Genomic DNA, 24,978 nt, shown 5'->3' on the forward strand with positions numbered 1-24,978 from the left:
GCACATTCATGCCAGCTTCATGACCTCCTACCTCTGACCTGGAGGCCACAAGCAGATAAGAGCCAGGGCTCATGTGTCTCGCCTCATAGGTTTTTAATGTTTTTATTGCCATCCTGTTGTAAATAAGATGTCCCTGTATTTATCAATCTGTTGTTTTAGAGTTTTTTTTTAATATCCTTTGATGATCACTGTTTAGTGTGTATAAAATGCTGTGAATTTTTTGTTTCATGCATAACATCATGTCTGACGAAGAGAACTAGTATTCTCGAAAGCTCACCATCAAATATACTCAGTTAGCCTCAAAAAGGTATCGCCTGATTTCTTCACTCTTCTTCTGCTCTCCATGGCTAACACGGTACAAATCTACACTACTAGCATACTTTAGGCACATCAGACAGTATTCATGAATAGTTAAAAACATCATACAGGGCTATATGGGACCATAAGGACCTGTGGGTGGTTTACTGTCCCAAATCCCCCTAACAAGTTCCCAGTCATCCAAGAACTACTAAGAAACTATCGTGTTGAACATAAAAACTTGATTTAATTTTTTTTTTTTTTAATTTCAAGGAGACAATCAGAATTGTCTCAGCATTGTCATGAACACACAATATCTCTAACAAATAAACATCCATTTATTGTTTAACATTGTAAGTTCCGGTCGCTATGAATCATAATTGACTCAGAAAACGCATTTCCAACCGCACTTAACATGGCGTGCGATTGTGCAATGAGAACTTCGTAACTAAACCGCTCCTCCCGCGTCTCGTAGTCGTCACGCAAAGCATCACGGGATTTGTAGTATATCTTTCTTGATAGTTGTACGGCTTGAGCGAGGTTTAGAACTACAAATCCCATAAACCAATCAGGGCGCAGCCGTTGTAAGCCGGTTCAGATTGAGCTAGAAGGGGGAAAAAAAAAACCGGTTCGCCATAAGCAGCGTGTAGAGTGACGACCTGAAGACCGGCACACGGTGACGTAGAGCAGGTAAGTCCGTGCGGCTTCAGACATTGACTAAAATAAAACGAATGGGGCAAGTCCGTGAGCTCAGAGGTACAGGGCAGTTTTTGGCGGGATATTGTCCTCTGCGCTGTCACTGTTCTCATGTGTGGTGAGGGCCGTCATGTGGTGAGGCGTGCGCCGGGCGCCTCAGGTGTTATCATGAGGCAGGAAGTGTCCAGCACCGGTCTCTCCCATTGTACACATTTATCCTGAGGTGAAGTGTCAGTCACTGGCTGCTCTCAGGATGGGGGATACATGACTGGGGGCCCCCGGTGAGCTCTACTCCAGTCCCCTCTATAGGGCTGCTCCCCATTCCTTCATGTACATTTTATTATGGGCAGCAGTCAGACAATTATCACCTATTATATCATTAAAAGGGATGGGTGTCCTTGAGAAAAGGCATAAATTAAATATAATTAATTGTGCATACATTATATTGTCCTAGTAGATAACCTGCCACAGCTCCCAAAATGCTTCTGGTGTTTGTTATGGAAGCATGTTATAGAGCAGAAGGAACCAAGCAGATTATACATAGTGTCTAATCAGCAGACAGCATGGTATAGAGCAAGAGGAGCTGAGCAGATTATACATAGTGGCCTTTCAGCAAGCCGCATGTTATAGAGCAAGAGGAGTTGAACAGATTATACATAGTGACCTATTAGCAGGCAGCATGTTATAGAACAGGAGGAGCTGAGAAGATTATACATAGTGTCCTATTAGCAGGCAGCATGTTATAGAACAGGAGGAGCTGAGAAGATTATACATTGTCCTATCAGCAGTAGTGATGGGTCATTTGTGAACAAACCGACTCTTAAGAGGCTGCACTTTCACGTGAACGACGGGAGTCGGCTCCCCTCAGTGAGTTGATGGCTCATCTATTATACATTTAACCCCTTCCCGACACGCGCCGGGTCCCGATGCATGGAGAGGGCTCGCGGGCCGAGCCCTCTCCATAACCGGTAATTCTTTGCTGCATATTGCTAGCACTGATCGTGGGTGTTTTCATGTCAATCTTCGCCGGCAGCATCAAAAAGATGCCGCCATCTCGCCGCGGTTCGTCGCTCCCTTATGACGTCACGGGGAGCGGCGATCCATTGCCGTGACAGCTTCAGGTCTCGCAAAGGCCCTAAGCCAGCGGGGGCGAACCTATGGCACTGGTGCCAGAGGCGGCACTCGGAGCCCTCTCTTTGGGCACCCAGGCCATCACCCCAGCATGAAGTTCACCAGACAGGACTCAAAGAATCTTCCTGGAGAATCTTCCTACAATGATAGGGGAATTTGCCCTCCTCCTTTCAACTGCATTGGTGTCTTTAGGAGGCTGAAGGATTGAAAGTTGTCAAAGAACAATGAGAAATAAACTACTGCTTAAAGTGCTGCGCTGGCACTATGCAATAAATACGTGGCTTTTGGTTGAAGTTTGGGCACTCAGGCTCTAAAAGGTTCACCATCACTGCCCTAAGCTGTCTCGTTTTAACCCATTCATTACAATGTGCTAATTGCACATTGTAATGAATGCGGAGGAAAATCCCCATATACTGCCATAATGCAGATAGGATCGATCAGACAACCTAGGGTTAAAGTACAAAAATAGTAAATAAAAAAAGTAAAAAAAAAAAATTATAATAAAAAACCCTAAAAATTCAAATCACCCCCCTTTCCCTAGAACTGATATAAATATTAATAAACAGTAAAAATAGTAAACACATTAGGTATCACCGCGTCCGAAAATGCCCGATCTATCAAAATATAATAACGTTTTTTCACTGCGTTTAACCCCGTTACAGAAAATAGCGCCCAAAGTGGAAAATGGCACTTTTTTGCCATTTTGAAAAATATTAAAAAATTAATAAAAAGTGATCAAAAGGCCTAAAAAGTATAGCAATGAAAACACCATCTGAATTCGCAAAAAATGATTTTTTGTAAATGTATGAAAACATTATAAAACCTATACAAATTTTTGTTATCCTCGTAATCGTACCGACCCAAAGAATAAAGTAGACATGTCATTTGCGGCGCACAGTGAAAACTGTAAAATCCAAGGCTACAAGAAAACGTTGCAAATGTTTTTTGCAACAATGGAATTTTTTCCCGCTTCCCAGTACACGGCATGGAATATTAAATACCGTCACTATGAAGTGCAATTTATTACACAGAAAATAAGCCATCACACAGCTCTTTATGTGGAAAAATAAAAAAGTTATAGATTTTTGAAGGTGGGGAGTGAAAAATGGAAGTGAAAAAACTAAAAAAAAGGCCAAGTCGTTAAGGGGTTACTAGTGAACCAGAAGAGCCGGCTTTTCTTAGCAAGCAGAGCCTAATGAGCCAGATCACTAAGAAGAGCCGGAGGAGCTGAACAATTTGTACATGGTCTCCTATCTGCAGGTAGCATGCAATAGAGCAGGAGGAGCTGAGCAGACTGTACAGTGTCTTATCTATAAATAGCATGTTGGGTCAGGTTCACATCTGCATTGTGAAGGTGGAATTCTGCAACCCAGAACAAATTGCACTTCATAGCGATGGTATTTAATTTTCCATGACGTTTACTGGGAAGCGGGGAAAACGCATTTGTGAGCTTGGGTCTTGCAGCTTTCAGTGTGCGCCCCAAATGACATGTCTGCTTTATTCTTTGGGTCAGTGCGATCACTGTGATACCAAATTTGCATAGGTTTTATGTTTTCATACATTTAAAAAAAAAAAAAAAATGAAAACGTCCTGGACAAAATTTTATTTTTTATTTTGCCATCTTCTGTCGCTAATAACTTTTTCATACTTTGGTGTCATTTTTTTTGCGACTTTTGAGGACGTTTTCAATGCTACCATTTTCAGCACTGTACGACCTATCAATCACTTTTCATAGAATTTTTGATTTTGGGGGCTATTTACCTTTACGGGGTTAAACTGTTTATTTATATTTATACAAGTTCTAGGGAAAGGGGGTTGATTATAATTTTTAGGTTTTTTAATTATAATTTTTTTTAACTTTTTTATTTTTACTATTTTAAAAATATTTATTTTACTATTTTGAAGCTGCCGGCAGCTTTGTCGGTGGCGAACGACGAGCATAACACGATCGGTGCTCTCCACACACCGGCACCAGACTTGCAAATTTTTTTTATATATATTATTATTTTTTTATAGCTTCCTATGTTCTGCTCGAATCCACACATAATCTGGAGCGAGTGGGAAAGGGTGCAATTTCTTTTGACTGTTTCATGAAGTGACCGTATTGCAGTGAATGGCAGCCCGAGCATCATAATGATTTCTCTTACGAGAACATCTAAAACGGAAATAACATTGCATAAATTGCAAAATAATTGATACCCACCACCTGAGCAATTCTTTAGATACTATGTCCCTTATTGTACCTAACTTTGTTTATGGCTTTGATTTTTATGACATTTGTATTATATTTCTCAACATAGACAATGGCATCTGAAGATATTTCACAGTTGGCAGATTCCTTGGCAAAAACCAAGGTGGGAGGAGGGGAACTGAGCTTCAAAGGCAGAACTCTGAAACTGAACACTGCACAGGATGGTAAGCATTGTTTTATGAGCAAAGCTAGGAGGCTTGTTCTAGTTCTCAATCGTTCTGATCAAATTGAAGTTAAAATATCTCACTTCTGTATGATGAGATACTTAGCCAATATTTGGTCTACTGTAACCCTCTCTGAGCCATATTATACAAAAATTTCATTTTTTCCCCCTGTCCATCTGCAGCAGAGGAAGTTGTGCAAGAAATCGAGAGCTTTGAAGGACTGCAAGCGTTGCGTCTTGAAGGCAACACTGTCGGTGTTGAGGCCGCTAAAGCCATTGCAAAGTCCTTGGAAAATAAGCCTGACCTCAAGGTGAGATAATGGAATGTATGAAAGGTTATTGTATTTTTCTTATGCAGTTTAATATTTCTGAAATCTTGATGCTACCCTTTATTTAATGTACAATGGGATATACAGATGCGTTTATTACCAGCACAAGATAAACTGTGCCAATCTGTGGCTAGGGGAAAAAAAACTATTTTATATATCTGTTCATGTGTTCAAGGGGTTAAAGGGAACCTGTCACCAGGGACCTCATTTTCGCTGAAGACAGGTTGCAAAAGCTTATTACAGCTGCAGTGCAAATCTTCCCCTCTGCCTTTTCTAAGTATTTACATTACAATATAATTGTGTGTTATAACTTGCCTTGCACCCTGACAAAATCCCGGGGTAGTCACAGGGGCTGGACTTTGGTTTGGATGCATTTCAAAAAACATGTGCCTTGTCTGTGTTACTCACTCCACAGAGCTTGGCCCCCACCTTTGTGCTCCTTCTCAGAGGTCACAGCCTAGTGAGCTGACATCATCGGGGGAGGGACAAGCTGTACAGGAACACAAAGATGGAGGCAGCCTGAAGCTCAGACAAGTCACATGTTGTTTTTGTAAATGCATCCCAACCATAGTCAGCCCCTGTGACTACCCCAAGATTTTGTCAGGATGCAAGAGTAAGTTATAACTCACAATTATATTGTAATGCAAATGCTTAGAAAAGGCAGAAAGGCATTTTTGCACTGCAGATGTCATGGGCTTTTACAATCTGTCTTTGGTGAAAATTAGGTCTCTGGTGACAGGTTCCCTTTAACACGGCATTTTCAGAAGTTGTCCTGATTAGGGCACCAATTTCTCACATCTTACCTTTGTCAAGTTCTGCCCCTGTTTACACAACCTCGGGTTCTCTAATTGTTAATTAAATCTACTGAGAGAGCTCAAAGAAATCACACAAGACAGAACTATGGTATAATATCTCAATCTCTGTGGAGAACTGATGCCATGCAAGGCTAGCCAGATGTGAGATGCTTGATTTGCGTCACAAAGGATTATACAGAAACTTTCAGTGGGGCAGGTAAAGATAAAGAAGTAATGTCCATAGTTCATTGGGTAGTAAATTATTAATGGGCATCGAAGAAACAAAGGCTTTGCTTTCCCTGGAATAGATAGTATGCATAAATCACTAGTGGCATATGTAAACATCAACCCAGGGAGTCTGGCATTCCTTGGTGCAAAGAAGTAAACTGTGATCAGCTTGATCCATAGTCAACCGTCCTCTTAGTATCAGTATTCAGCAAGCATATAAAAAAATAAAAGCATTTTCATTAAACATATAACAATGCTTCACACCTTTGTCTGATTCTGAAGTGTGACAGGGGTTTCGGCATATACTTTTGGTAATTTGGTACCTTGTATTTTCTTCTAGAGATGTCATTGGAGTGATATGTTTACTGGGAGATTGAGATCTGAAATTCCTCCTGCACTGGTAAGCACTGAAATCTATGGTATTTGGTGTTTTTAGCTGGATGTCAGTGGAAAGCACTGATTTTGGCAGGACTTACTGATCTAATATGTAAGGGACCATTCCCAACCTCCTCTGAGGTAGAAAGTATTGTATTCATGCCGCTTGATTTTCCATTCACAAGATATGCAAACGGTAGCCCATAGGATGGTTTGCTCACATATCCAAGCACCATGACTGTGGTAATCTTCTTATTTTTGTTATCTATGGCATCCTTGCTTCTAAAATCAATGCTAATGGGCCTGAGGGTTGTTCCAGAGCCCCTCAGTGATGTCTTTTCACACATTGTTGCAATGAACAGAACATGCTCTCCCTCTGCCTGTGTAATGCAGCAGCAGGAAGTGCAGGGGAGACCTGCTCAGCTCAGTGTAATAAACAGTGAAAAGACATCACTGAGATTCTCTGGAAACAACCCTCCCGATCCACCAATGTTCATTAGCATACTTTTGAAAAGTTGATTTGGGCAGAAAGCCATGAATAACAAATATAAGAAGATAACTACTCTCACAGAGCCTGAATATATGTGCAAGCGCACCTGGTGTATCATGCTTGATTTTGATGGTTGGTTTTCTTGAAAGAAAATCTACCATTAAAGTCCATCATGATAAACCAGGGACACATGCATATTGCTGCACTGTGATTGTTTGTCAGGGTTGTGTAGTCGGAGTCGTGATAAAGTTGTTCGAATCCACATATAATAAATTGTAAAAAATGTAGGAAATTCTTTTAAAGGAAATCTACCACCAGGATCAAGGATTGTAACCCAAGCACACAAATCTGCTGGAGTGTATCTCATATGGCAGAATTTCCTCTTAGCTCCTTATGTTCTTGTTCTTATGAAAAAAACAAGCTTTAACATTTATGCAAATAAGACTGAGGGGCTCCAGGCTCAATTAACTGCTATGGAGCCTGGAGCCCCCCGGGCTCATTTGCATAATAAAAAATCATAAGAGGCTAAAAGAAGAGCAGATTCTGCCAGAGGAAGCACACACCAGTATGTAAAAGAAGGGCCACGCCGTCATACTGCTCAGTTTTAAGAGGCCGCATCTGTAACCAACACCTAAGATGCACCAACAACCACGTTACAGCACAAAATGCCAACCCAGAAATTGTAAATTCCACAGTACGGCAATAGAGGGCAACAGAGCAGATAATAATAAATTCTCTCCTTTTATGTCTCTTCTTCTCCCTGCACCACACTGCGGCTTCTTTTCTCCTCCATGTGCTGCTCAGGAGAGGACCCGGGAGCAGTACAGTATAGCTGACAACTACTTGCCACTCCTGGGTCCTCTCCGGTGGGTGCTTTTCTCTGTGACATGCAACCAGAGTCAGGACACAGAGCAAAATGGCAGGAGAGGACCTGGGAGCACTAGAACTTCTCAGCTGCACTTGCTCCTGCAACAATGAACACTTCCATAAGTTATGGAAGATCTCATTGGACTCTGTGAGCAGTGTGTGGACTGCTACTCATGGCTTGACAGATCGCCTGTGCACCCCTAAATCACCTTTAGTTGAGGTGAATGCTTAGAGAAAAGAGGCACTAGGAAGGAATGCCCACATTTATCTCAAGCACTGCTAGAGGGACCAGGAAAACAGGACTGTGGACTCTTTCGGTGGAGCTGGAGTCGAAGTTCGGGAGTCTGCGTGGGAGTGACAGGTTAGGCTTACGGAGTCCATTGCCTGATTGTGGTAATCTTATATTTCAAGAGCTATGCCCTGGATATATGAGTCAGTGTCCCTAGTTTATCATGCTTGATATTGATGGTAGATTTTCTTCTATGTGTCGTACACTGTTTGTGTGTATATTTACAGCTGCTTCTCTTCATGCAGATTTCTTTAGGTGATGCATTGATAACGGCTGGTGCGCAGCTGACAGAACTTGATTTGAGTGACAATGCTTTCGGGCCAGATGGTGTGCGGGGATTTGAGGCCTTGTTGAAAAGTCCCACATGCTATACACTACAAGAACTGAAACTAAACAATTGCGGCATGGGAATTGGTGGGGGAAAGGTACTTTGATTCTCTTTTCTTTCTTGCATCACTGTTGTGTTATTACAAATTTGCTTATTGCTAGGTTATGCCACCCATATCTAGTCAGTGGGTTCTGATCCATACCATGGCTGCAGTATTCCTATACATGTGTATATCCTTACATATGCTTTTACTTTGGCATTATGTGCCAGATGATGGGTTTACACATCCTTTTTTTTGTAAAATAATGAAAAGATATTTTTTTTCAAAGCAACAAGGTTAATGAAAGACTTTTATTTATACATTACTCTATGTACTTCCATTAGATTCTTGCTGCAGCACTTACTGAGTGTCACAAAAAATCCAGTTCTCTTGGTAAACCCCTTGCTCTCAAAGTATTTGTGGCTGGAAGAAATCGCCTAGAAAATGATGGTGCCACAGCTTTGGCTGAGGCATTTCGGGTATGTACCTTCAGATGCAGAATATTTAATAATCTCATACTACCTCTCCATTAAATTTAAATAAATGTTTTGTCCATAGTTAATCGGCACCTTGGAGGAAGTTCACATGCCCCAGAATGGAATAAACCATGCTGGCATCACTGCATTGGCTGAAGCTTTTAAAGTGAATCCGCTATTGAAAGTCATCAATCTCAACGATAATACTTTTACAGATAAAGGAGGCATTGCTATGGCAGAGGTAATATTTTATTTTGCTTACCATAGATCACCTAGTGATGTTTGAATTTCAGTAATTTTCTGTTGAACTGCAATATAATTTATCCTTTTAGGCACTTAAAACATTAAGACAAGTAGAGCATATTAATTTTGGAGATTGCTTGGTGCGTTCTAAAGGAGCATTGGCCATTGCTGGTGCCCTGAGAGAGGGCTTACATAAAATAAAGGTAAGAAAACCTTTCTGTAATGTTTATACCTCAGGAAGGGGGCTTTCAAGATCCAACAGCAGAAATCCTTAGCAATTACTAGAACAGGTCAGTCTTTCCAATATCTTGTGCCGTACAGTAGGGGCATTTAGAGGAGTAAAGACTGTGGAGCTTGGAGGTGTGTGTGGAAGAATCTGCATCTGTTAACCACTTAAATGCCAAAGTCAGCGCAGCTGCGGCATTTAAGTGGCTTAGAAGCCCCCCCCCCCTCCCCTCCGTAATCGCATCCTTGATTGGCGTACATTAAAAACAAAAATGCTCTCCAAAAAATGCAATGCTGCAATTTCAATGAAAATCCGGAAATTCGCAGTTTGATTTGTAAGCCTTATGACGTTGTGATAAAATATACAGAAAGAAAAGAAAACCCTAAAGAGACTTGCTACTATTTTTCTGAAAAGGAGATAATTTAGAATTTTTAAAATGGCAAATTTTTCAATATTTTCAACAATTTTTTTTTTTTTTTTAATGGCAAACATATCAGCCAATTTTTCCACTAACATTAAGTATGATCTGTCATTAAAAAGTATTTCAAAATCACGTGTTCAAAGGTTATAACCATATAGAGCAACATGTCATATTACAAAAAATGGGGCTGAGCCTTACAGAATGGCTGCATCGTGAAGGGGTTAATTCTGCTGCCTTATATCTTTAGGCAGTTCAAATTACTTCCATGGAATTATTTAGTTTTAGTTGACTTACCGGTAATTATGCTTCTAAGAAAACTGTATAAATTTTTTTTTTCTTCCATTATAGGAACTCAACCTTTCCTTCTGTGAAATTAAACGTGATGCAGCCATAAGTTTGGCTGAAGCTATCGAAGATAAATCTCAGCTTGAGAAACTGGATATAAATGGTAAACCTATATTTAAAGAAAACTGTGTTTGTATTATGATGTAGAAGGGTATTGTGGCTGAAATGACCCACTGTTGGTCATTAGCTGTTCATCTATCGGTTTATATTCGATCCATAATCATCCCCGTGTCCCAGCAAATGCACTTTAACCAAGCTGCTAACTGCTGTAACCCTTGAAAGTGATTTTCTTTCATAACAAGGAGAACTGGTACATTTTTGACATGACTTGGCTCATGCCCTTTTCGCTCAGTGCCTGTGTGGTTTGCAAGTGAAGCTGCGGTAAAACTCCCAGCATTCACTGTCCATGGGCAGTAGGTATGGTACATGGGCAGTGTAGTTGAGGATTATACACTGAATTCATTGAATCATTACACAAGCATTGGCAGCCACAGAAATTAGTCCAATGTCCCTTATCGGGCTCACCTATAGGTTCAAATACAGGGGAATTTGGGATATTAAACCAAAGATTCATAGGGACGTGTAGTTAGATTAGTGTCCAAAATCACATTGATGGTCTCCCTTTAAACCAAATATCTATAACTTGAAAATATAAAAGGCAGAATTGCAATTTTGTTTTATGTAGGTTTTGACCTTTTCTATGCCTCCTTTATAGGAAATGGCCTGGGAGAAGAAGGTTGTGAACATGTTCAAGAAATTTTGGAAAGCTACAACATGAGTTCAGTGCTGGCATCCCTTAGGTATGAATTGGTCAATTGTGCGTTTGCATTTTTGTTTTGTTCCTGTGATCTCAACTCAAAAATGTCCATATTTTAAAATCATGGTTTTGGTTAATTATGAATCTTTATCCTTCTGACATCATATGATCTATTTTGTGTGCGAGAATGATGGTGTGTGCAATCAATGTATGTTGTGAGCATCATCCATAAGGGTGCAATTGATCTAGTCTTTCAAAGCCTTTTGATATAGACACAAGGCTAACACACTTTATACTAAGTGGCAAAACAACAAACTAATGGTATCCTTTCTATATGATACATAATACAAATCAAACTATCAGGTGCCTGCCATTTGTACGATATCTTTGTGCCAAATATTCTGTAAATGGAGGTCAGGTAGTTGTAGGGCACGTTGTGTTTTATCTCAGTGTAGCTTGCCTAGTTAGCCTATTAAGAACATGCCTTGTGGATATTGCATAATGTAAGGCAAGTTTTCCAAAATCTTGTAAATCAAAATTTACCAGCTGTACTTCTCTGTAATAGCAAAGTGCAAATCTTACTGCACCCATATACTTGGTCCATATAAATCTCTATCGCTTCTGTATGTTTAAGTGGTGATGGTTCTGGGCAAAATGGGAATGAAAAAATAAGTTCACCAGCAGCGATGGCCAAACCCCCAGGGCACCGAGAAGCAGATTTGCATACTGAATTTTATCTAAAATGACTGATTTCTGTGGCAGATATATGTCCCTATGGGCTAAAAATAGTTCTGGTTTCACTCCTGTATCTATTTTGGACATCTATGGTTTTTGGTTCAATTTTCGGGGAGTTATTACATGAACTCATAGCTCCCCTTCAATGAGGCCATGGATTACTAAATAGGGATGTTTTGTTTTAGGCCTCATTCATACGGCCATTGGGGGACGTATATACGTTGTATATACTTCCCCCATTTCTTCACTGACCCAACTATATCTTTGTCAAAGTCTAGAGATAAGCTGGTGATTTGCAGGGTAAGGGCACATTCACATGGCCGTCTGCGGGGACGTACATGCGGCCGCAAATTTGCGGCCGCATGTACGTCCCTATAGACGGCAATAGCGGCGCAGATGCGGTGCCACACATGTGTGGCACCGATCCGGCCCACACACCGTAAAAAGATAGAGCATGCTCTATCTTTTGGCGTGTGTGCGGCCGTGCGCCGCTATTCTCTGTGGAGGGAGGAGGGGCCGCCTCCTCCTCCTCTCCAGCACACGGCGGTATGCTCGCACGGTGGGCATACCGCTGTGTGAATGTACCCTAACTGTGTTTATTTTATTTATTTATTTTAGCATTAAGTAAACAGACCTCAACCTAGGGCCTATAACATGCAAAATGGGTCACAGGGCAGATGGGGGATCCCTTCACCAAAATCTGTATTGCTCTGCTTGTAAACATTGATTCGTTTCTCCATGAAGCAGTCAGTACTAATGGCGAGTCTATGATAATAGATTTATTAAACTGAGCAGCTGCAGGGGGATGAGCTGGACTGTGTGTGGGGACATGAGAGCAGAGTGTACTCAAAGCAGATATGACAGAACTGCTGCTTCCTGTAATTGCTGAGCAGAGACCAGAACTAGCTCAGTGCATAGTCCGCCCCTCACCATTCTGTAAATCTGCATCTCCTGTTCCCTCCTCTTTCACGTTACGGATCCTTTTTGGCAACTAAAATACCAAGCTTTAAGGAGAGGGCTGAGAGAGGATGATGGGAGAAGATTAGTAGATACACATTTATCATCTTATTGCTGTGTATTGAAAAATGTTAGTTTTCAGCTATCGCTGCTATAGAAGAAGCCTTTAAAACTTTATAGTTGCATTTTAAGGATCAGAGATTGGGTAGTAGCTAAAAGGAAACCTACCATTTGATTCTATCCATTATGAACCAAACACGCCTTGAGAATACTGTAGCTACACTGATACAGAAACATATCTTGTTTAATCCCTGATCCAAGTGGTTTTGCTGAAAAAACAATTATAAAATTATGATAATGAGGCTTTGTCGCTCCTGTGGCTACCCCGGTGCTCTCCTCAGCCTAATTATGCACTGCTCCAGCCTTGTCCCGCCCAGTGTAAGCTGAGAAACGTCATTACTGTGTTGTCCCGGACAGGCAGAAGTAATCAATTACTGCACCATCCCCCAGCTGCTGTGTGCGACTCATCCAGCTCAGGTTCAGGAAGCTCTATGTAATGTGTTTATCATTCTACACCCAGGTTGCGCAAGGTCCTAAATTTTATAATTGTTTTTTGAGCAGAACCACTCACTTCAGGGATTAGATCAGATATGTTTTTGCATCGGTATCACTACAACATTCTCACGGTATGTTTGGTTCACAATGCATAAAAACAAATGGTAGATTTTCTTTGAGTATTGTATATACTCAAGTATAAGCCGAGTTTTTCAGCAAAATTTGTGCCGGCCGAGCGCGAAGACCCGAGGAGGCAGTGGACCTACAGGGGACGTCGGATAGGTGAGTAGAGTTAATTACAGGGGGGCTGGCAGGCTATATACTGGGAGGCTGTGATCAATGCATTTCCCACCATTGGCTTATACTCGAGTATATTCGGTAAGTGTACTGCCTCCCTTCTTAGGTTTTGATTCACACAAGACTGATGGCATTTTATCAATGATTCTGAACGCAGCATTCAGAATCGCAATCCAGATGACTATTTTGACTGGATTGTTCAAAAGGATAAAAAATGGATCCTTGTTGAGGCGCTGTTACAGTACAAGTAGGTTTATAAATCCATAAAATCAAGATATTTGACTGTTTAACTGTATTGGGTCTTTCCTCAGTTTATAACTTGCTGAGCATTTGATCACTGTTATTGGTGCAGGTCCCAATGACTTCCCTCGGTACTAAAGCTTCTAATGTCAGCAATATAAATCCTGAATGGGGATTACACAAATTAATTGGTTGCAAGCAGAAGAGCCAGCTGCACAGATCTTTATCCTGCGTGGTACAGCTGAGAATCATAATATACATTTTTTTTATAAGAAATGTGACCATTAAAAAATAAATGTCTGAGAGCAGAACTGTTCTAGTTGCTCGTGGAATTTTTAACTGCTGTGAAAAACTGAAAGCTGAGCTCTGATTGGTTGCCATGAGCAACTAGACCAATTTTAACTGGTCTCATCTGTTAAATCTTCCCCATCATTTAAAATGTTATTTACACAATATTTTGCATCATGTCAATCACTGTCTTGTATAAGTAAACGTAACGCCACTTCTGAGGTGCAATGTGGACGGACTCTTAAATTAACTTTTTGGTTATTCTGCATGTCTTTTCGTGATGTTTATATTCTTATATTTCTGCATTTTAGTGATGATGAAGGAGATGATGATGATGAGGATGAAGATGATGATGATGAAGAAGATGAAGAGGATGATGATGATGAGGAGGAGGAAGATGATGATGAGGAGGAGGAGGAGGAGGAAGAAGAAGGAGATGAAGAGGAAGAGGAAGGCAATGAGCAAGAGAAGCCCAAGAAATTTCCTCAAGTAATTATTTTGTTACAGTTTGTTTAAAAATTACATATTATCACACATTGTGCTGAAATGATATGCACTAAATGGGTTTTTCTAGATTAAAATTCTATGGTATACAAATGAAGAAAAGTTTTGTAGATATAAAGGACTGATATTGTACATCCAGTTGGGGGGGGGGGGAATTGTTGTTTGTCTGCAGTAGTGATGAGATAAGTTGAGATTCTTCTTGGGAGCCCCATCCACCATTCCTAATATATTTTTCCAAATGCAATTGAGTTACAAGCAGTGCAGTGACCAAATAAAGTATTTCCCTTTAATTTTCTTTAGTGTGTACACATACTACACGTTATTGTATATGTTGTTCACACAAACCTTTAATTGACAACAAGTCTTAAAAATAAGTTGCAACAGAGCAGCCCTGGAGTTTCGTTCCTTAAAGGGGTTGTCCCAAGTTTGTTATGTGGATAGGGGCTAATAATGTGACTTCAACTAGTAGTGTCAGGCGAACTACTGTGACCCCCACCAATCATAAGAAGAGAGATACCGTTTTTATAAGTATGGTATCGCCTGAGATAAACAAGCTGTATGCTCTGCAATTTCCGGTTCTCATAGAATTGAATAGAGTGACAGGACATATGCTTAAAGCATAACTGTAAAGTTACTGACAAAAATATTCATATGAATCGGGGTTCTCTTTTCTTGCACTACTCCACTACTGCTCCTCTCAACAAGCTTCCTTATACCCGACACGGTGTCCAATGGTTGCCAGAAAGCATGGCAAATGGAGAGCAGCCAGGGGGACAAGGTAAAACCTCTGCTAGCAGGTAAACACCTGCAGATACACTGCTGATTTTTGCTTAGCACAGTTAGGCAAAAGTCTTTAAACTTTACAGTTGCACTTTAATCTTCAATTAGTTGAACTCTCGAACTGTGGGAGTATGTTACGGTGAAAGTTGGGCGCCTGGGCAGTCACACCCCCATCGATCAGATTGTATTGTCATAGCCTTTCCAGTGCATAGGGTATAACAGTTTCACAGTTTATACGGTTGAAAAAAGACACTTGTCCATCAAGTTAAACCAAGGAAGGGAAGGGATTGGCTGAGGAAGCGATTTAGGGGGAAACCATTCTATATAACATAACCATCAATGTAATTTACTTGTAAAAAGGCATCTAGACCCTTCTTGAAGCTCTCCGCTGTCCCTGCTGTGACCAGCGCCTGAGGCAGGCTGTTCCACAGATTGACAGTTCTCATAGTAAAAAAGCCCTGTCGCCTCTGGTGATTAAACCTTGATTTCTCCAAACGGAGACAGTGCCCCCTCGTCTTCTGATTTGATTTAATCTGAAACAACTTACCACCATATTTTTTGTATGGACCATTCATATATTTATATAAATTAATCATGTCCCTCGTAGTCGTCTCTTTTCCAGACTAAATAAATCTAGTTGTTTTAATCTTTCCTCATAACTGAGACCCTCCATACCCCTTATCATTTTTGTGGCTCTACGTTGAACCCTCTCCAGCTCCAGGGCATCCTTTTTATGGACCGGAGCCCAGAACTGTACAGCATATTCCAGGTGAGGCCGAACCAATGCCTTGTACAGTGGTAATATTACATCCCTATCCTTATAACAACCTTGGGAGAAACTCTTCAATACACACAGTCGTTTGGTTTTGCTAGCTCTGATGTGTATGGAAAATGTTAATGAAAATAAGTTTTGCTTCTCTTTTCTATTGGATTTAACATAGAACTATTGATTTTTATCTTTTGAAAGGAGTCAACGCCTTCTGCCCCTCCCCGTCCTCCTGTGGATGCAGCCGCTTTCCTCAGCTTTCCTTCTCCTGAAAAACTCTTAAGGATGGGCCAAAGGCGTTCAGCAATTATAGATCAGGTATTGCAATCTACATTAATTAATATATAGTTAAATTGATGAAACGTGAGTTCTTGTTAGAAAAAAAATTCTATTTCTGAAATTTTTTTTTTTTTTTTTTTTTAAAGACTGACGTTACAGACACTGAAAAGGTAGTGCAGGCTTTCATCCAAATAGCCTCAGTGTATCGTGATGATCAAGAGATAAAGACAGCCGTGGAGGAAACTGTTGGTAAGAAACCACTTCCATAGGGCTAGATGCTTAAAGGACACCTGTCATAAGGTCTCTAACTAATTCTGTCACCGCTACCCATTGGGGCAGCTCACAAGTATTCCAACCCAACCGTTATTTAGTTAATTCATACATTAATCATTCTAAAATGGCATTTTCTTTAATATGTAAATGAGTCTGGCACATGGATATAGAAAGTGATGTTACCTCTCCCATCTCCTCCCCTTGTTCTTTGTTAGTGTTTGTGCTCTATCTGCCTGAGAGACACAGACATGAATCTGACATGTTCTTCTCCCATACACATGGCTTCATCCTGTAGACTTGTATCTCATACACATGCAGGCTTCAGGGAGCTTGCCCGCCAGCACCAGGAGTGTCACATCAGAATACAGGCTCTTAGTCAAGCACTGGGGGTTGTGGCTGTGCCTCACATTGTTGAATAAGCTGGACTGCTAAATATGATAATGGCTCATTAGACCAAACTTGGGTCATTTGCATACAACTTGAGGACCTGATTATTTAACTTTACAGGCATGTAGAGGGACAATGTAGTGATGGGGGCAATGCTTTCTGATGGCAGTTTATGAAAATTGTTTTGGTGGTTCATTTACCTGACAGGTTCTCCTTAACTTGTAATTCAACCTTTTGTTTAAAAATAAATAAATAAAAACTTTTTTTTATTTTCAGATGACTTGATGAAAAAGGCTTTTAGCAGTTCTGTTTTCCAGCCAGACATGTTTATTACCAGTTTGCTTGTCAAGATGGGACTTCTCAAGGTATGATACATTTTACAGTTGTTTCTTACAAGTATGATTATCTTCCCAGGTGTAACTAGGATTGGTGTTTCTGAGCAACTTTTACTTTCAGACTATCACACCCGATTCTTTCATCAACAGGGCCCATACCTGCTTAACGAGAGAGAAGTAGGACATGTAATCGGATAGCAGGCTGGGCTGACATTAATGTATCTGCTACATATAAACATTTCACAATTTTTAAGAAAGATAGTTTAGACTATATTCACACCATGTTTGAACACTACATTGGCCCATACAATGAATGTAGAGCCTAACTCACCCTGTAGTCTTGCTGTTGCATTAATTCAGCAACAGTTTTTTTTTTGTTTTAAAATATATATTTTATTTATTTTCCTTGAGGAAAAAATGCTTTAGAAGATTGTTTTATTTTCCCCTCTATTTTATATTGGGCAGTAAGTACACTAATGTCGTTTTGTTTTCTTCCCTTGTTTGAACTATGTAATGCACATATTCATGATTGGTGTATCTTTTGCAGAGTGAGGAGAAGATTAAAGCCATCCCACACTTATATGGACCATTGCTGTCTTTAAATCATATCGTGCAACAGGATTATTTTCAGAAGTCTCTAATTCCTGTTCTGTTGGCTTTTATTTCTAAGTAAGTATCCAAAGACTACATATTTATCTTTGCATCATGTAGCTGTATCGTTTACACTGTTTTATTTTACAGCAGAGCTTTTATAAAGATATTTTTCTTTTCATAGGCCCAATAACTCTCTAGAATCGCAGCCTCAAGCCCGACACACCCTATTGCAGACTCTTCACAACCTGTAACCCTTCAGCGTGATTGGACTATGTTGGCTTAAATCTTAAATGTCTGACTGTCAGGAGCGAGATCATCATACAAAGAGACTTCAGACCATGCAGAGGGTGAAACGCATTTTGTTTTGTACACGACCCCTTTTCCAGTCTCCTTGTTTACATATGGTTGGGGTTTGTGCCCTTCCTCTTGATACTTAATGGCCCAGTTAACTTGGTCTGAATCTCAGGAAACAAAGTCTAAAACTGGACAATTTATTTAATGTGTCAATGATGCAGAAAATATATAGAAAAAATCTTTCATCTTCATTTGAAATTCGATGCATACCTATTTGTCTTTAGCATATTTTAAGAACGTGGATATGCAACATTGCTTCAACAGTACTAGGGAGAACAGAAAATGTACTAGACTAAAACCCTTGATCTCTAGGGATCCATGTAAGTTAATTTGTAAATACTTAGTGTTTTTATTCATGTCACAATGTTTCCTTACTCTTGTAAAGCAAAACTTTTTTTTTTTTTTTTTTTTTACAGCAAGTATTTGCCTTTGATAATAAGATGCTAAGTAATTATGCTATTGTCTTTTTTCGTAGTGTGTTAATGAGATGTGGAAATATACATTTTATTTAAGCCACATCGTAAAGCTTCTTTAAAATCTTGTAGGCCAAAAGTTTTAAGAAGCTAAAGAGTCAAGGTTTTAGCCCACATCAAGCCATGGTGTTGTGCCTGAGAAGTTCATTTTAGTGAACTTGCTGACCCCAGGCAGCCAGTAAGATGCAATGGTCACTAGAAACTGCCATGGGTGCCCCTGAAATTTTAATATTAAATGTATACAGTAGTTGGCATTCTTAAAAAAGCAATATCGTGCATATGCTGATGCCAATGAAAGAATAACATCTTTATTTCTTGAAATGTTGCAAAAACTAAATTAACATGACACTTGTGTATGTCCTGTGTGGGTTTATTAGTGTTTTTCAGCTTGCATAATTCCCAGATCCTGTATAAATTAGTAGGCAAGTCACATGTAATGTTGAAATTTCAGTGGTCTTGGCTCTTAGAAATTTCAGGGATTCGGTACCCTTCGGATAAGTTTACACCATGTTTTATAGAGTGAAAAAGATTAATTCATCTCGCTGTGGTTTCCATGGAGAAATCCCTGCATGGCACCTTCCAGTCTCCGCGTGCAAACCAGATGCAGGATCCCCTGCTTTCTGCAATGTAGTCCACAGGCCATTTAATGCAGTGAATTTTTATGAGATAAAAAACACCACAAACCTTTATTTTTTCTCCCAGAAAACTCTTACCTTTTGGTGTATCATTGCATAGTACATACAATGATTTTGCTAATGTTGGATCACAAGCATGGTAAGGCAGGACTTGCTAGTCACATAACCAAGACATTATATCTGACTGCTTTATATCTGAAGTTTTTTAGACTCTTAGCAGATGTTACACCGTTGCACAAATGGCCCCATCAGGTCTGTATACCTCAGACAGCGGTTTCTGTAGCGACAGCCCCCTCCAGCCTCTAAAAGTGACTAATCTCGGGCAATAGAAGACGCTTCTCAGCTCATTTGCATATGGTTTGGAGTTTTTTTTAATCTCCTAGATAAACATGCAAGATTACATAAGACAATCCTAGAAAGGATATTTAATTCCCTACCTGGTGGGGCTCATAGTTTAATGGGGGGGGGGGGTTTTAAACCTGGCGACAGTCCCTTTCTACAGACAACTGTATATTATTTATAGGAAGTTCTTATTTCATTGGATGGTTTCTGATATTTAGGTCAATTTGTGCTTAAGAGTAAAATATCAGCCTTGGATGGTAAATAAATTGATCGCCTGACTCTCCTAAGAATTTTGTTTTGATTTGTATGAATAAAAGATATTTCTCATAACATATAAAAGTGTTTGCTCCTTCTCAGCATAATCCTCAATGCCCACGACCGAGTCTGTCTTTCATTTTTCCCAGCCAAGTTGCTACCTTGTGGCATTTTGTTTTTCATGGATCACCACGAACTTTATCAGATATCTATGAAAATGTTTCTGACTAGGACATGCTCTACTCTGCTGTCTGTAACCACGGCATTGATACAAAAAGTATTGCAGTTAGTGCAGCCTTGTGCCGTCTGTTAAATTGGCACATACTACCCTTTTCTCACCGTTGTGGCCATGAGCCCCAATACTTCTCTTGCTGACTCTGTTCTGACCACTAGGAGAGGCAGAGCAAAGTACACCAAGCAACTCTGCAGGTACAGCCATTCCCACAGAAGGGAGAATCTAGTGGTGACCTTCCTTTTAGATCTCCCTTTTCTAAAAAGATCGCTTGCTTCACTCATATTTTTTTTTTTTTTTTTTTAACTTCCAAGAGGGAATGGTGAGTCCATGGTCATGTGATCAACACACGAGTGCACAGCTTTTTTTTTTTTTTTTTTCAAAACTTTTATTTAGAAAAATTTACATTTTTGTTATTATTACTAGGAATATTTACAGAAATAGTACAATAAAGTCATACAGATGAGCAGATTGGATTCCACTCCTTTCTTAACAAAATAAAAGCTGTACAAGAGTCTTTGCGATTTGTACAAGATACAGCACAGAGGTTGCACTAACATTTTTCCCCGAAGGGTAATAATACTCCTCTTGCTATTTTTGGGAAGTATTTTTAGCTGAGGAGGAGTACATGAAAATTTTGGTAATACGTGTGTGTGTGTGTGTATGCATGTATGTACAGTTAGGGCCAGAAATATTTGGACAGTGACACAAGTTTTGTTATTTTAGCTGTTTACAAAACCATGTTCAGAAATACAATTATACAGGCGGTCCCCTACTTAAGGACACCCGACTTACAGACAACCCATAGTTACAGACGGACCCCTCTGCCCACTGTGACCTCTGGTGAAGCTCTCTGGATGCCTTATTATAGTTTCAGACAGCAATGATCAGCTGTAAGATGTCTGTAATGAAGCTTCATTGATAATCCTTGGTCCTATTATAGCAAAAATTTTGAAACTCCAATTGTCACTGGGACAAAAGAAAAAAAATTGTCTAGAACTTCAATTATAAAATATACAGTTTCGACTTACATACAAATTCAACTTAAGAACAAACCTCCAGACCCTATCTTGTATGTAACCTGGGGACTGCCTGTATATATAATATGGGCTGAAAGTGCACACTCCCAGCTGCAATATGAGAGTTTCCACATCCAAATCGGAGAAAGGGTTTAGGAATCATAGCTCTGTAATGCATAGCCTCCTCTTTTTCAAGGGACCAAAAGTAATTGGACAATGGACTCTAAGGGCTGCGATTAACTCTGAAGGCGTCTCCCTCATTAACCTGTAATCGGTGAAGTAGTAAAAGGTCTGGGGTTGATTCCAGGTGTGTGGTTTTGCATTTGGAAGCTGTTGCTGTGACCAGACAACGTGCGGTCAAAGGAACTCTCAACTGAGGTGAAGCAGAACATCCTGAGATAGCAGACATGCTTGGAGTAGCAAAATCAACAGTCGGGTACATTCTGAGAAAAAAGGAATTGACTGGTGAGCTTGGGAACTCAAAAAGGCCTGGGTGTCCACGGATGACAACAGTGGTGGATGATCACCGCATACTTTCTTTGGTGAAGAAGAACCCGTTCACAACATCAACTGAAGTCCAGAACACTCTCGGTGCAGTCCAGAACACTCTCGGTGCAGTCCAGAACACTCTCGGTGCAGTCCAGAACACTCTCGGTGCAGTCCAGAACACTCTCGGTGCAGTCCAGAACACTCTCGGTGCAGTCCAGAACACTCTCAGTGAAGTAGGTGTATCTGTCTCTAAGTCAACAGTAAAGAGAAGACTCCATGAAAGTAAATACAAAGGGCTCACATCTAGATGCAAACCATTCATCAATTCCAAAAATAGACAGGCCAGAGTTAAATTTGCCGAAAAACACCTCAAGAAGCCAGCTCAGTTCTGGAAAAGTATTCTATGGACAGATGAGACAAAGATCAACCTGTACCAGAATGATGGGAAGAAAAAAGTTTGGAGAAGAAAGGGAACGGCACATGATCGAATGCACACCACATCCTCTGTAAAACATGGTGGAGGCAACGTGATGGCATGGGCATGCATGGCCTTCAATGGCACTGGGTCACTTGTGTTTATTGATGACATAACAGCAGACAAGAGTAGCCGGATGAATTCTGAAGTGTACCGGGATATACTTTCAGCCCAGATTCAGCCAAATGCTGCAAAGTTGATTGGACGGCGCTTCATAGTACAGATGGACAATGACCCCAAGCATACAGCCAAAGCTACCCAGGAGTTCATGAGTGCAAAAAAGTGGAACATTCTGCAATGGCCAAGTCAATCACCAGATCGTAACCCAATTAAGCATGCATTTCACTTGCTCAAATCCAGACTTAAGACGGAAAGACCCACAAACAAGCAAGACCTGAAGGCTGCGGCTGTAAAGGCCTGGCAAAGCATTAAGAAGGAGGAAGCCCAGCGTTTGGTGATGTCCATGGGTTCCAGACTTAAGGCAGTGATTGCCTCCAAAGGATTCGCAACAAAATATTGAAAATAGAAATATTTTGTTTGGGTTATGTTTATTTGTTACTTTTGAGCTCCTAAAATGTGGAGTGTTTGTAAAGAAATGTGTACAATTCCTACATTTTCCATCAGAAATTTTTGTTCAACTCTTCAAATTAAACGTTACAATCTGCACTTGAATTCTGTTGTAGAGATTTCATTTCAAATCCAATGTGGTGGCATGCGGAGCCCAACTCGCGAAAATTGTGTCACTGTCCAAATATTTCTGGCCCTAACTGCATATGTATACGTGTGTGTATGCATTATATGTATGTGTATATAAATATATACCTCATAGCCGTATATAATATTAATAAACTGTTTTTATTTAAAAAAAAAATCATCTCTGGTTCCGTCGGGATCACAGGCCTGCAGAACTGGCAGGGAGTCCCGCAGCCCACATATCTCCCCTGGGCCTGTGCTATCGCTCTGGGTCTCTCCAGCGTGCTGAACTCTGCACTGAGTGGTCCACTGTGCGTTGCAATCCTGCTACTGACATTTCCCTCTTTTGCAGCACGCGCCGGACCTCAGCCTGTGCGCTACAGGTAATAATTGCCAAGCGTACCTTTAACGCATGGCAATTATTTTGGGGGGTAATGGCGCCTCATCATGCGTCTATGACGCATGGTGAGGCGTTAATGCGATCTCTGCATAAACACATGTATATAATCATGTTGCACCCGCGTTGAACCTTGGAGAAGGGGTGTCCTTGGTGGTTTTTCTTTTTTTTTTAATCAAAACATTTTTTATTAATGTTAGAAAATGTAAAACTGTTAAGTTGCACACAGACAACACATACATTTACACCATTGGTACACAAGGACAAGAGACACTGAGCCAGCAAAACATCTGGCCCAATATATACAACATGACCCATAATCCCCTCCCAGCTGGTCGCAGCCATCTATCCCCCCCTCCGCCCACCCCCCCAGTCCGGTGTCTTTCCCACCCGCATCTAGCAGCCGTCATAGGTTTAACCAGTATCTAGGCCCTATATGATGATGTCCTTTATATTATTAGATACTTAAGAAACCCTACTATTCGCACTAGCTAATAGATACGGTAGTCCTTCCCTAATAGATAGCAATGCTCCTGACGGAAGGCCCGGGTGGTCTAACCATTGACCCCATATACTTTCAAATTTTTTTTATTGCCTTTCGTTTCAAATAAACCCCATACTCCAAGCGAATAATATTGTTCATCCTATTTTTATATTCCCTAAGGGTGGGTGGTGTGTGCCTGATCCCATGAAACAATCTCTCCTTACGTGCCTGGTATAATGCCCTTTGGACCCCTATCGTTGCAGAAGGGCCATCAGGGTCAATGAGGGGTTTGAAACATTCAAAAGGGATAGATTTGGGGACCAACACACTAACCCCTCTAGCATGAGTGGAATATGTAGAGTGAAAAGATTGGGCTATCCATGCTCTGTTCATTAAATGCGTATTTTCTGCTGTAAGGTGTGTCTCAAGCAGCCCAATAATTGCTGGTCTATGACTCTTGGCTTCAGCCAGCACTGCATATCTTTTGTTTGTATCCCCCAGTCCTCTGATATTCCATGCGATAACATTCACTTGCTCATCCATGATCAGCATAAACAAATGGGCTGAAACATATTTCACCTATTTTCCCCTGCGGCTGCATAATGATCCCCACTAAAAGACACCAGACTGGCCCTACCTCCCAACCATTCAAACTCCTAGTACAGATGATAACAAGCATAAAGACTAATTAACATTCTTCTCAGATGAGAAGTAAGGGCAAAACAAAAACCGCCCCTGACCATCCACAACAATTAGAAAAATAAACACCGAAATCTAAGCGAAGTGTTCCACGCTTCCTGCAACGTATAAGAAAAAAGAAAAAACAATACCGTCCTTCACTCAACCGCCGCTCAGCCGTCTTCAGCCTTGTGTGCACGGATTCTTCCCTCTGCGTTATCAAGCCATTGGACCGCTGCATGTGGAGTTTCAAACATGTGCACCTCTCCCAGAGCTACTACTCTCAATCTGGCTGGGAAGATCATTGCATATGGTACTTGTAGGTTGCGTAGCCTCCTTTTGATATCAAGAAAATGAGCACGTCGCTTTTGCACACCTGCGGAAAAATCTGGGAAAATAGAGATTCTCTTTCCCTCAATGTTGAGCTCTTCGTGATCTCTTGCCTTCCTCAGAATATTGTCACGGTCACGGAAATGTAGAATTTTAATCAGGATTGGACGTGGAGGTGCCCCCGGAGGAGGTGGTCGTGTTGGCACCCTATGTGCTCTTTCTATTGCAAATAAAGGGGATAGTACACCATCAGGAAACTTCTCTTTTATCCAGGCTTCAAAGAAATCCACTGGCCGGTTACCTTCCGCTCTTTCAGGCACCCCCACCAGACGGAGATTGTTTCGCCGCAGCCTATTCTCAATATCCTCGGATTTATCCATAAGCAT

At 40.7% G+C, this 24,978-nt stretch overlaps 1 protein-coding gene across 3 annotated transcripts; it reads left to right on the top strand.

Annotated features, from left to right (window-relative positions):
* Nucleotides 1-786: 786 nt before the first annotated feature.
* RANGAP1 (Ran GTPase activating protein 1) lies at nt 787-19,830 on the top strand. 3 transcript variants are annotated; one of them, XM_072129013.1, is made up of 16 exons: nt 787-987; nt 4,425-4,539; nt 4,722-4,849; nt 6,230-6,289; nt 8,156-8,335; nt 8,623-8,757; nt 8,837-8,995; nt 9,087-9,200; nt 9,993-10,092; nt 10,705-10,789; nt 14,130-14,307; nt 16,070-16,186; nt 16,294-16,396; nt 17,084-17,172; nt 17,690-17,811; nt 17,918-19,830. In XM_072129013.1, exons 2-16 carry the CDS (start codon nt 4,428-4,430, stop codon nt 17,985-17,987), a joined length of 1,752 nt encoding a protein of 583 aa, XP_071985114.1. In that variant the 5' UTR covers nt 787-987; nt 4,425-4,427; the 3' UTR covers nt 17,988-19,830. The 3 variants fall into 3 exon arrangements, with proteins under 3 accessions (XP_071985114.1, XP_071985116.1, XP_071985115.1); XM_072129015.1 differs by lacking the exon at nt 787-987 and adding an exon at nt 1,138-1,216; XM_072129014.1 differs by lacking the exon at nt 787-987 and adding an exon at nt 1,255-1,274.
* Nucleotides 19,831-24,978: the final 5,148 nt, after the last annotated feature.

This window comes from Engystomops pustulosus, chromosome 10, assembly GCF_040894005.1.
Source record: "Engystomops pustulosus chromosome 10, aEngPut4.maternal, whole genome shotgun sequence".
Taxonomy (NCBI): domain Eukaryota; kingdom Metazoa; phylum Chordata; class Amphibia; order Anura; family Leptodactylidae; genus Engystomops; species Engystomops pustulosus.